Consider the following 13,874-nt stretch of genomic DNA (forward strand, 5'->3'; position numbering starts at 1 on the left):
TGCTTAACCACAATCTATTCCACCCTTAGCAGTGTCATCCTTTGACTTAGCGCCTCTATCTTTATCATACTTCTCATTCTTGAAATCCATCAAAGACTCGGCTTCCACTATGGCTTGGTCTACATCAATGACTTGTCGGCATTGCAATTCCTACTTAGCCTAATTCTGAAACTCGTCCATAATGTGGAACAACAGTTCATCATTGGTGAGGTTAGGAATTAGAAATGTACGGGTTGTGAACTCCTTCACGTAGTCCCGAATGCTCCCTGTGTGCTTCAACTCCCTAAGTTTTCTTCTTGCCTTGTACACAACATAATTTGGTAAGAACTGACGTTTGAACTCGGCCTTAAATTGATCTCATCTTCTAATAGTGCACAAACCTCTCTCAACATCATCTGATTTATGTCTCCACCATAGCATGAATGTTTCTAACAAGTATAACACTGTAGTGTTGATCATGGGATCATCGTCCCTTACATTTGCATTTTGAAAATAGTTCTCCAAGTGCCAAAGACAATTCTCTACTACTTGTGCATCAAGAACCCCTTTGAACAATGGTGGCTTGGGAGCCTCAATCTTTGCCTCCCTCATCACGATAATATTTCTGGTGGTCTCAGTCATGTTAGTGTTGACTTGCTCTTCCAGTGCCTTTAACTTTGTCTTCATGGCATCAATAGTGCTCAACGCCCATAAGACTCCACTCTAAGGTAGCGATGGTCTGCCTCATCTCTATCTTAGTCTGCTACGTCCATCCATGTCACTTCGGATGCTCTCGATATCCTTAAGACTATATCCCTCAAGAACGCTTAGAGTGCCCTCTATCTTCCTCAAGCATTGGCCAAATATATCGACTGCATCCATTCTCATATTAACCTTCGTGACCCACTCTCTACCGAGTGAGACTTCCTCGGACAGTACCTGCACATCATCTTCGCTCACTTTAGTGGTAGAGTGTTCTTGGGATGTAAGCCCTTCATTTGGATTAACCTTGAGAAGCACCTCTTGGTTCTTGTTGGCGGCATTTCTCTTTTTGCCATGACCCTTCTTGCCGGTGGCATTCCAGGTGACGTTGGCTTGGGTATTAGTAGCGTTGATTTCTCTGTTGTTTGTTATTTTCTTAGTTGCACCTGCTCTAATATCACTTTATCATGTCCTTAGTCTTTTACTAAGCACACGTGCGACACTTGACAACTTGCTCACACTCTTGCACCACTTGCTCTGGATCTTGCCATGCAAAGTCAGCCTAAGATTCTAGGAATCGCTAAGAGAATGGAAGAAAGAACACAAGAGGATTGTTAGGAAGAATTGTGTAGAGAACTTTTATTGATTTTTGTTTGATTAATTTACAAATGGATGTCCCTATATTTATACTACTAACTTTGAGGTTAGAATACATAATAATTATATAACATAAGTCCCTACATATTTACAAAGTAATCCTTTTCTATAACTCTCTACATTCCTAGAATTTTCTATGAACCTTTCATGTAAATTCTATGATATTCTAGGTTAATCTACCATGGGAAGTTCTCATATTTCTCTAAAATATTTCATTTAAGGACTAGCCTTCTTCCTATGTAAGCCCTTCACATGGGCAACTTGTGCCATGTGGAATTTACGTGGCGCTTATGTAGCATGATGACATGGCAGACCGTCACACACTGTCCATCGTTTTTTACTCCATGGGTTTTGAGCACTTTTTAGTAGTGGAGCATCAAACTTATATATATATGAGTTATCTTAGTTTATTTATGTATTATATAACATCTCCTTTGTCCATTTCATAATCATTATTGTGCTAATTTAGTACGCGGCATATTGATATGATTGAAGCTATATCCACTTCATGGTGTTTGTGGAATATGATGAAAGAAATAATAGCTTGCTTGACTGATTTAGACCACCGCTGATTGTATGTTTTCATGTCCGATCAATAGATATAACGCCTAATATTTATTTGGTTATGAATAAGTGAGTTTTCACATTTGATGAAATAACTTAGAGAAGAGATTTCTTAATGATAATAGTTACTTACAGACTAATACAGTGATGGAAATATTGAAATACATAGTAACAAGCAAACCTTTCTGAGATGACATCAAAATGAAAAAAAAAAGAACTCGTGAACTATTATGACTTAAAGATAGGCTAATGCACGGCACAAAGTGCGAGCATATTTGTACTTAAATAGAACTAGAGCACTCTGTCTGAAAGTGAAGGCAGCCTTCTAAAGAAATTCAAAGCCGGGGAAGGCATTCTATCCCTAAATATGGGATGACGGAGGTAGTAGAAACCAAAGGCCATAGACACCATTTTAGATGGTACCAAGTATAAAATGAATGCCACGACAAAGCACAGCCCAATAAATATCCCTGTGGCTCGAGGGTCATGCCAAGTTACCAATGCTTGCACTCTCTCCCCCTGTGTTGCGAAATCTCCTAATATTGTCTGAACCCGTGCCCCAAGCATGCGCAGTTTATCATATCTGGCTCGTACCAATTCATTTGGTCTAGTGCAAGGCAATGCATCAAACTCTTCATCAAGCTCATCTCTGTCTAGTGACTCTGCCAGTGAGATTTTTGGATCAAAGTTGGGTAAAGTATCTTGAGAGCTGAACCTGTAATTCCACGCACCAATCACAAACACATAGAAGGCAAATGTAGGTATGATGAGGTCAGGAAACCACACAAGCATCACCAAAAGGGCATGCACAAGTAAAGTTGCAGTCGGATTCTTCCAGCCACGTGTGTCATCCACCCATTTGACAATGTCAATTACCCCAGCTATGACATTAATGATCCTGAACCAATTTGCACGAACTTCTCTCATGCTGAATGAATGTGAATCGGCATCAAGCATGTAAGTCACAACCTCACGCCTAAGAGGCGGCTCTGATCTTGTCAAGTGGCTCGCTACTATTTTGACAGCTGCACTCCTTAAACTAGCTTGTTGAACCATGCCAAGGGGCTTTACATGATGCATCATGGGCAGCAATGGTTGTGAATAGACATGTAAGAAATCAAGCGTTGGTGTAGAACGTATAAATCTCACTGCTAGTTCAATCTCCCCCATTTTCTTCAAACCAGCTTGTGATAACAAAATTAATTGGAAAGTATTTCTATACACTTTACCTGTTGTCAATGTAGAAATACGCACACGCACCTTACCAATCCGAAAATCTGGCCTCATGCACTCATCTGATTCAAATACTACTTCCGAGCAGCCATCAAATACTCCGATAGTCAACACAGTGGATGGATCATAAACTCTCCAAGTGTACTGCTCATTCCACCTAGGTTCTAAACTATCAGATATGGTACGAGTGTGTACCCACTTGTTACCATATTTAGCAACTGCATAAGCATCTGTAGACCCCTTGCCTTTCATGGGCAACAGATTCTTGCATCCAATAATCCCTAATTCAACAGTCCCAATTGGTGCTTTCCATAATTGTCTTGCGGTTGGACGGTAATCACTACAAACATGGGCTGCTTCGTCCATCACATGATATCCACCATCAAAACAAAGGCGCAAGTGGACTCTACCTTTGTAAATTCTCTTCTCCTCGTTAGGATCTTCAAATGTGAACCATCTGGATGCCACCTTACGGTCATCCACTCGACGCTCAATTGTGGTGAGTGGTATGCTAGCAACTGCAAGGACAGTTTGGTCTTTCGCAGTCCTGTCCGTTTCTATTAGGAAAAATAGCAAGCAGTGCTCAGTAAATGGTTCAGCTGCTACGAATACCAAGTCTTCATTCCAAGACGGAGATCCAGTACTAGTTGTGGGGATGGATTTGGTCTTTTGAACTTGGAATCCTAATTGGGCTTTGATGTGATATGATGAATCCTTTGAATGTGTCAAGTGGGAAATGTCTTGTGCCTCCATCACTGATGATCTCAAATACCACAATTTAGGTGATTGGTATACCTTAGATTTAGAAGCAGGATTACTGGCAGTGTCGGTCTTCCAGGCATCAGGGAATGAATCATCAGCTTGAGTCCCAACCCAAGTAGCAAGCATTAGATCACCTCTATGAGCCCCAGCTCCTTCAAGCCTATACCATTGAGGAGCTAAAGGACTATCAGGTGGGTCACGTAGGGGGATCTCGCTCACATCAAAGCAAATGCCACCTAGAAATACATGTCCTGCCACGTCGGATGTAGAATCAAATGACTTGGCACTTGAAGGGTCCCACACTGAGACTTCCAAGAGTGAGGAAGAATCAGGTGCGTCTCGACCGAAAGCAAAAGTTTGGTCCCACTCAAACAACACTGTTTTCCGGGCTGGCTTTGATACAACATGGCTGCCGGAAACAACAATTTTCACAACGGGGCAGCCAACTGTAGGTAGCGATCGAGCTTTTACAACTCGAACAAAGAGGTAATGCATTTTTTCAACAAGATCAAATGAGGACGGTTCGATGGGACCTGATCCAGCATCAGAGAAGATGACTGATGAAGCACGACTAATTGGTCTAGGACCAGTGACAATATTAATATTATTGCTAACTTTTACTTCGGGTATAGATCCTAAAGATACAGATCTTTTCATGAGCTGAGTAAATTCATCCTCTTGTGGTGGATCCATTAAAACACTAGTAGGATTTTCTGCTTCGTTTGCTGGCGGCTCAGCTTCTACGGTAGTAGGATTTTCCACTACTTGTTCAGGTGGCTCCTCTTCTATGGAATTTGGCTTCTCACCTTCCGGTGCAGCTTCAGTTGGCTCAGCTAGTGGTGCTTGCTTAGGCTCTGCTTTGACTTTCGGAACAAGTAATTGTTCGACAAAATAAATTTTCAAACCAATTTCACCAGAAATCCAACTGAACCAATATTTCTTCTCCAAAGGGTAATAGATCAATGCTTCTTCACCTTTCTTGACAAACTGCGTAGCACTCAACCTGATCCTTCCGAGGAAATTATTCCTGGTTGTGGGGCCAATGGACTTGTCATGATAGACGTCAAGCTCGAGCATGTCCCCGAAAACATCAGAGGGTTTTCCGACATTGAATTCCAACATTTCATTCCACTGAGGGCTGAGATCACGAGTGACTGTCCTTGTCTTCCTTCTCTGGCCATAGAAATCGACAAATACGTAAGGACTTGAAGTACCATGGCCATCCTTGGGAAGGAGGTTCCGTGCCTCAATTACCTCTACTACTAGCTTTCTCACTATGCCCATTTAATTTGAATATTATTTTACTACTTGTGAACTATGCATGGAAGTTCAAGAAAAAGATTAATTTGTTTTAGTGAACTTGTGTATACAATATTATTAAGCAGCACTAGTTGCAAACAAATGATGTGTGTAGTTGCTATTCTTGTCTTTCGGAGGGAGAGATGATATGGAAAGGGTTAAAGTCAAGAAAAGAAGGTAACATGTAGAAAAAGAGAATCGGACAAGAGAAAAAGTGCTTAACTTCATGTGCAAGCACCTCTAAGATACCTTTATTTGGTTCCTTACTAACCAAATTCTTTATACACCAGATTTTAAAAAATATTTTGCCCATAATTCTTTTTCAGTCAAAAGCAACCTTTTGCTTTCCAAATCTATGACGTACGATCAATTAAATTTAATTTAAGTTCTATTCATTAACGGAACTCATTTATAGGAAATTCTTGGCAAAAAAATTTTCATAAACATGAATCATTATTAACCTACTATTATAGTAACTAGTTAAAATTCACTTATATTATATACATATAAAAAAAGTTGTTTGTGATAAACTGTAGGGCGTTGCGTATTCAGAAACTGAAGAACTAAACTTTCAATTCGATTAAGGAGAGCATATAAAAACATTGAGTTCTCTCCATATATTTTGATTAGCCTACTAAAATCCCTCCCTTCTTAATCAATATTTCAATTGGATCGAGAGCACTTCTCCATTGATCCTAATGACTTCTCAATACTGAACGGCAACACGTTTTTAAATATTCTAGAGGTCTAACTTCAAGTTTCAAAACTTGCATTCGAAATGATTGAGTGCATTCAATTTCAATAACACAACTTTGCTTATTAACGGAAACGTCTATTAATCAAACTATAAAATTATGACTGACATTGCGTCAATGGTCATGCACTCGGTTGGCACCGAAATAATTAGGTGTCATGTAAAAACTAACAAAACTAATATCGAAACATCATAAGTATGAAGACAAAAGAAAAATATATCAAAAGATCAAACGTTTAACGTGGTTTGGACTTTGATCAATCGACCTACGTCTACAAGAGGAGATAGACAATTCACTATATAAAAGAGAGTATAAAATATCGAGAGAAATAACCCCACAAATTCACTCGAAATAAAAAGAGGTAGACACAAGTGCAAAGGTAACAATTGTGTCTCACAAGTTCTCCCCCTACACAAAATTCTCAAAGCCCCCTAGTACCACATTAAAAATGCTACCAAGTTAGAAGAAACAAATCTTTATTTATAGAGTCATAAATATTTTTCTACAAGAAACGACTAGTCAAATACTACCTTCGTTTCATTTTATGTGGCATCATTTGACTTGATACGATATTTAAGAAAAAACATAAGTTCTTGAAACTTGTGGTATAAAACTATTTCTAAATATTTATGTGACTGTAAATTATTTCATTAAAGATAAAAGAGGAGTTTCAAAGTTAAAATATTTTTAATTATAATAAAATAATATATTTTTTTAGACGGACTAAACAAAAAGCGTGTCACTGGGAGAGAGGAAGTGTGAAGACTTTATGTTTTCTGTTAGAAAAAGAAAAATCAATTATGATAGGAAACTCAGGATATATATACCCAACATATGTATCTACTTTTGTTTATCTTGAAAGAAGCCTCAAATGGTGTGCTTTATAAAACGCGTAACATACATGTTTGGAAGATGGAAAATGAAAATAAAATAAAAAAGTTACCATGCATCTGCGCTAATGGTAGTTTTTCTGCCATCACTGGTTGATTTGAGGGAAAAAAAATCTACTACCACTACAACTTTTTCTTAGGGTGAAGATTCCCTTCGGCTTTATAATGAACAATATCCACTAAGGAATGGCTAGCTTTTGACAAAGATGACATTCTTTTGACTCGCACAACACAATCATCTTTCTAGTTTTTCTTTCTTTCATGAATTGGAAAAGAGATATAAAAGGTAAAAAACATAAAAAAGAATTTAGTTTTATATCTAAACTATTGATAGTGTGGCTGACTATCATACATAAACAATTACTTTTTAGTTTAAGAAACATTGTTTCCTCTTTTATTACACTCTCATTATGATATGCGTAATTAATATATTCTCTCTTTTATTAAAAAAAAAGTTGTCACATCACACTTCATATGGAAAAAAATATTTCAGATAAAAATTAAATAAATTATTAGTATTAGTTAAAATAAAATATTAAAGTATCACTATTCCAAAAAAAATTTATAAAAGAGACCCTTGTACTTGACTTCTTTTGTCACCTAAACCATTTTACTCACGACTTTAGCAAGTGAACACTTAAAGTTATTAAAAAGTCTTATTTTAAACCCTTCTGATCATTGATCAAGCTTATGTGTCATTTATTTGCTGAATTGGACGACATGCGTGATTACACGCATTTAAAAGCAAGTGAAGATAAAAATTTAATTACAAAAATATTAAAATTAAAAAGAAAAATATAATAATAAAAAGAAAAGAGAAAAAATCGACGTCTTCCCCCTTCCCATTTATTGTTTCTCTTCTTCTTCCTAATAAACATTGTCGCCGCCACCTGTGTTGTCTCCCACCCTTCTCTCTTCTTCTTCTTCTTCCTTTGATCATCTACTTGTTTCTTTATTTTTCTCTTCTAACACAAAAAATTACAAGAGAACAAAAGTAAATAGCAAATACAGAAGAGAGAAAAAATGGAAGTCTGAAAAATATTAAGACTAAAAAGAAGTTAAATTTTTACTCTAGTTTTAGTTTCGATGGGTCTTCAAGCCGAACAACTTTTCGGCGCCAATTTTTTTGGTATTGACTGCCTCAACAATGGCTATTTTTTAATAAAGTAACCGGTGAGATATTTTTTCCGGCAATTAGTTTCAAAGGACTAATTTTGGGGATGAAATTGAGAATTTTTTTTTAAAAGATATATAATATTTGTAATGATAAAAATGATGTGGCAGTTTTTATCAATGTGACAATTTTTATCTGGTGTGGATGGTGATGTGATAACCACATCAATGCTATTTAGAGACACTCAGAGCCAGAAGGGTTTAAAATAACACGTTTTAATAACTTTAAGTGTTCACTTAGCAAAGTCGTGAGTAGAAGGATCAATCTGATAAACAAAGCCGAATACAAAGGCCTCTCAGGTCATTCTGTCTATTTTTCTTACCTCACTCCACCCTTCCTCTCACAATACTTCCCTAATCCCAAATATTTAGTTTTTTTAAAAAAAAAAAAAAAAATCTTTTATAAAAGTTTAAAAGAAATTCTTATTTCATCCCTCCCCCGCACCCCCCACCGCGCTTACCCCCCCCCCCCCCCCCCCCAATTCCTTCAAATAATAATTTAAATATTATTTTAATATTTTTCTTCTCCACCCCACATTACCCTTTGGTTTCAATTTTTTTTCTCGTTTAGTAATATACTAGATAATGTGGCCCGTGAATTAAAATGGACCCAATATATGTTATTTTTGTTGTCTCAATTTATGTGACACAAATGAAATTTGGAGAGTCATCCAAATTTTCATATTTTTTTAAAAATGTTTTAAGTTATTAATTATTGTGATTTATAATATTTTTATGTAACTTTCAAGTAACGTAGATTACTGGTCACTTTGTCCTAATTTATGTGATATGGATAAAATTACAAAATTAACCCTTTTAAAATGTCTTTCAGATATTTTAAGTTGTTAATTATTATTATTTATAATACTTTTTTGGTAATTTTAAAATGATATGTGTTATTTTTTTTGTCCCAATATATGTGAGCCTGCTAGAATTCTGAGAGTCAACGTATTGTATTATATAGCTTTTAAATATTTTAAATTGGTAATTATTGTAATTTTAATGCTTTATAAGGCATTTGTAAATGATATATGTTGCATCCTTGATTGAGACTTTTCCATTTGTGACACATATATATAGATATTTGGTGCCCGTGCCAGCACCGGGCCCAACAAATATTTAATTTTTTTGTTTTAATTTATGTGATATAAATAGAATTGGAAGATCAGTCGATTTTTTGTATGTTTTCTTAAAAATATATTTGAAGTTATTAAATTGTTGTGATTTATAGTATTTTTGCGTTAGTTTTGAATAATATAGGTTACTCATGTTTCAATTCACGTGAATAATCATAAATATTTTCAGTTGTTAATTTATTGTGAATTCTAGAAATTTTGACGTTATTTTCAAATAGTACATGTTACTTATTCTATTCCAATTAGTCAACCAAATTTCTTATATGATTTAAAAATATTTTTAATTGCTAATTATTGTGATTTATAGCATCTTTTATGTAACTTTTAATAATATATAATTTGTTCAAATTCATATGACAATGATAAGATTTCAAGAGTCAACGCAATAAAAATTTAAATTTTTTAAAAAGTTGTACCTCTAATATATTTTGTAGCGAAAATATACTCTCTCCGTCCACTTGTAGTTGTCATGTTGTGCTTTTTGAAAGTCAATTTGACTAATATTCAAAGTTAAATAAGATTGTATTAATTCGATATTCTAAAAAAAAATATTAATATGCAAAATCTATACAAAAAGTACTATAAATTGTTATTTTTTGCCTATGAATATGATGAAAAAACACATTGTAAAATATTAGTTAAAATTCTTATAGTTTGACTCTAAAAAGGAAATCATAACAATTAAAAGTGCATAGAGAGAGTAATAAATAGGTAATTAAATTTCAAGAAGTTTAAAATAAAAGGTTGAAAAAAAGAATTAGATAAACAACATATATTGAAAATTGAAACATATAAATAATAAATGGGTCCAAATGAGGTCAAACCTTTTGGCTAATAAAGTAGTAGGTAATTAATGGTGTTAAATTGTCCAATAATATAAATTTTAAAGGTACAACCATAAAAGAAGAATGTACAACACCATGAAACACATATCATCCAACACTTGTCATATGCTAAGTAGTAGATATTCCCACTTATTATATATAGTAAAATATATATAATTACTTTTTACTGGCCGCAAGGCTTTTGTTAAAATTAAATATGTAAAAAGATAAAAATAAATTAGGAGCGGAGGGTTAGATAAGGTGGGATAAAATTTTATTTTAAAAAATAATATCAATTTTTTTAGGAAGAAGTGGGAGAGGAGGGTGAGGTCTGAATTTTTTTTAAAAAATTTATTAAAAAAATTTAAAAAATAAAAGGAGAAGGGGATTGTCAGAGAGGGGGGGGGGGGGGGGCGGCTATTCATTTAAACCTATTTGAATAACTAATGAAAGTTTAATTAGATATATGTAAATTTTTTAGTCCTTTCGAATTGTTTAGTTTTAAATCTGTAATTCATCGTATCTCACCCAATATTATTTTATAAATCATACTCTCTCTATTCAGTGGAGGATCTAGAATTTTAATCTCGTGGATGCTCTACTATAACAATAACGTATCCATATATAATCTCATAAGTGAGATCCAAAGATAAAATATACGCAGATTGTTAAAATGATGCATCACCCTCAACATAAAGTTACTGCAATCAGAAAGCATAAGGGTAAAACTATTTTAAACTTTCTGTTAATAATTTTATAAGTTATATGATAAAAAAATATTAAAATTCACAATCGTCCTTGGTATGAACATAGCATTACTATATAATCAAAATCCAGGGTAAGATTATTAAATTAATCCTTGATTGCACATAAATTAAGTCTTTATATTTACACAAAGGAGTAACACAAAATATTTCAAATAAAGAATTTAAATTTTATTAAATTAACCTTCCATTTCAGAGTACTAAAATGAAACAGAAGGAAAAAAAGGAAAAGTTACTTCCTATGCTTGTTCTGTTGTGGGAAAACAGGTACTCCTTCCGCCCCTCTTTTACTTACCAAATTTTAATTTAATACACCTATTAAGAAAATATTGATTAATATAGTGAATTTATTATTTTTTCTTTATTAATTGATAGGATTTCAAATATATTTATTCATTATATTTTTCAAAGACATTAAGTCAATGTTAATAAAGTGAGTGTCTAATAGAAAAAAATAAATTGTCCTTTCTTGATTTGTCATGACAAGTAAAAAGGGAAATCAAATTAGAAAATATTTGACAAGTAAATTTAGATGGAGAGAATAATTTGATTTTTTTTTTGTCATGATACTCCCTCCATTTCAAAATAATTGAATTGTTGAGGGTGTTTCATGCCCTTTAAGAAAAGAAGATTATGACATAAATTAAACAGTACTTTCTATTTTTACCCTTATTAACCTTTAAAATAACTAACCTTTCATCATAATAACTAATTCTATACTAAATAATTAAAAAATGTCTTGAACTCATCACATAGAAAATAATTCAAAGCAATTAAAATTTCTTAAACTCGTCACATAGAAAATCCAAATGAAAGGTAAAAATGAAAGAATATTTTAAAAGTAATTTTAAAGATTAATAATTTGAAATATAAAAAATATCTCATGCATCAATTTGAAATGAATGGAATAGTTTAATATTTGTTTTTTTTAAAAATAATAGACTAACATTAGTAAAAAAAAAAAAGGAAAACAATTAATGAATAACCGGAGAGAGAAAATAAAAAGAGAAAGTAGGTGAAGCAATAAAGTTTATTTAAAAAAAAATATCCTGTATGAATATCTAGATCTCGAGTCGAAAGTAATGGGTGCTCGAGCACCCACAGTGATACATGTGGGTCCGCTCCTGTCTCTGTCCCTAATTATTTGTTCTCTTTTCTTTTAGTTATTATTTCTAGGGGTGTGCAAAAATCGAACCGATCGATAGATCAAACCCAAAAAAATGTTATTGGTTTATTGCTATTGAGTTATTGGGTTAACTGTTCCTTAATGATTTTATAAAAAAAAATTATCGGGTTATTGGTTCGATATTGGTTTTCAATAATGGGTTATTGGGTAAACCGATAACCCATTAAGAGTTAAGACTATAGTAATTTAATACTTTTACATATACATACATATTAATAAATATTAATCTCAATATCTTAATAGTTATGTCTTTGTCATTTAGCCATCAATTCATACTTCGCTGTGACTTTGAGTTCACAACTTTACATTATACAAATCGTCAAAATCTAAAGTAAGAATTATATTCCTCTTTATTTCTCTTTGTGTTACACATGTATAGTTCTTTTCATGTTTGTTATTATTATTTCTATTTTATGAGTTTTTATAAAGTTACATTATTGTCTTGTCGTGTCAAATTTATTAGAGAAGTCATATATTTGTTTTATAAGCATGTTCTTATTGGTTAAACCGAAAACCGATAAAAAATTATCTTAGTGGTTCGTTATTGGTTTAACGTATTTAAAAACTGAAAATCGATAAATCGAACCGATAATTCATAAAACCGAATTGAACCGACCGATGCACACCCCTAGTTATCCCTAATTACTTGTCCATTTTAACAAATCAAGAAATGACAATTTTTTTTTACCTATTAGACCCTCAGTTAATTACTTTGAAAAAGATAGCACTTCTTGAAAATATTAAATTTTTAATTCATCCACTCATAAATAATAAGAGTAAAATGATAAATTAACTATATCAATCATCATTTTCTTAATAGGTGTATCAATTTAAAAATGAACGAACAAATAATTGAGTGTAGAGGAAGTATTTCTGTATGTTTCCCTCTTCCGATCTGTTTGTTTTGTCACAGTCAGAACTTTTGTCGTCTTCATTCTCAAAGACAATAATTGTATACATGAAATAAGCACATCCTTAGTAGCAAATCAATCATTATTATTTTGGGATGTATGGCATTATTTTTAAAATTTCTACAAATCATCCAATACCATTTGAAGGGTCTAAATTTCTTAAGAGCGTGATAACGCTATAGTTTGCATCGCGGTTATCAATGTAATTTTATATTTTTTCCTGCATTAGATTCCTTCCTTTATCCACATTAAATGTGATAAAGCCGATTATTATATGAAATAAAATATCCTTTAAGTAATACTTGTTAATATCCATACCTCAATACCTTCTTAGCAAAATTGAACGGTATACCATTTCATTGTATATTATTATTAATGTTAACCGTGAATGATAAAGTGTAAGTTCCTATGAATGGTGGATGTAAATTTTTTTATGCCTACTACTGAAAGTTGGTTACTCTTAAAATCGCGTAGTTACACTTCTTAAATATACTTTCTCCTACCTGCTTCATAGTGCATTACTTAGTTATTATTGTATTGTTGGAGTTCATACTTTTAATATAATATAATGTACATAAATATTGATATAAAATATATAAGATATACTAAATTGGATTTTTTTTTGTTTGAGTATTATATTAATTTAACATTCATGTTATGGATTGTTCAAATTTCACTGAACATAAGAAAAGAATAGAAAACATGAAAAACTCTTAGTTTAAAAATGTGACAAAATCCCTCCATTTATAGTTAACAAAGGGTAGTATGAGCATGCGCATATTGTTTCTTATCATAAAAGTCATAACCCTTCGAAAATGTCACAACTCATCAGAAAAGTCATAACTCTTTGGAAAAGTCATAACTATTCAATGTGAAATGGTGTTTTCTTGTAATATAATATAATATAATATAATATAATAAAAGATATAGAATATATACTAAATTTGGTGTTTTAAGAAGAAAAACAATGAAAAACTTTATAAAAATGCCGTTAAATTTTTTGAGGAAACCTCTCTTTTTAAAGCCAAGAAGGGTAGTG

At 32.8% G+C, this 13,874-nt stretch overlaps 1 protein-coding gene across 1 annotated transcript; it reads right to left on the minus strand.

The window, feature by feature from the left end:
- Positions 1-1,976: 1,976 nt before the first annotated feature.
- LOC102604455 (protein QUIRKY-like) lies at positions 1,977-5,429 on the minus strand. The gene has a single exon (XM_006358673.2). It carries the CDS (start codon positions 5,179-5,181, stop codon positions 2,194-2,196), a length of 2,988 nt encoding a protein of 995 aa, XP_006358735.1. The 5' UTR covers positions 5,182-5,429; the 3' UTR covers positions 1,977-2,193.
- Between the last annotated feature and the right edge of the window lie 8,445 nt (positions 5,430-13,874).

This window comes from Solanum tuberosum, unplaced genomic scaffold (assembly GCF_000226075.1).
Source record: "Solanum tuberosum cultivar DM 1-3 516 R44 unplaced genomic scaffold, SolTub_3.0 scf00276, whole genome shotgun sequence".
In the NCBI taxonomy this organism is placed as follows: Eukaryota; Viridiplantae; Streptophyta; class Magnoliopsida; order Solanales; family Solanaceae; genus Solanum; species Solanum tuberosum.

What these genes read in the sequence shown, in the direction of transcription:
- LOC102604455 (XM_006358673.2), bottom strand. Translation starts at nt 5,181, where the DNA reads ATGGGCATAGTGAGAAAGCTAGTAGTAGAGGTAATTGAGGCACGGAAC.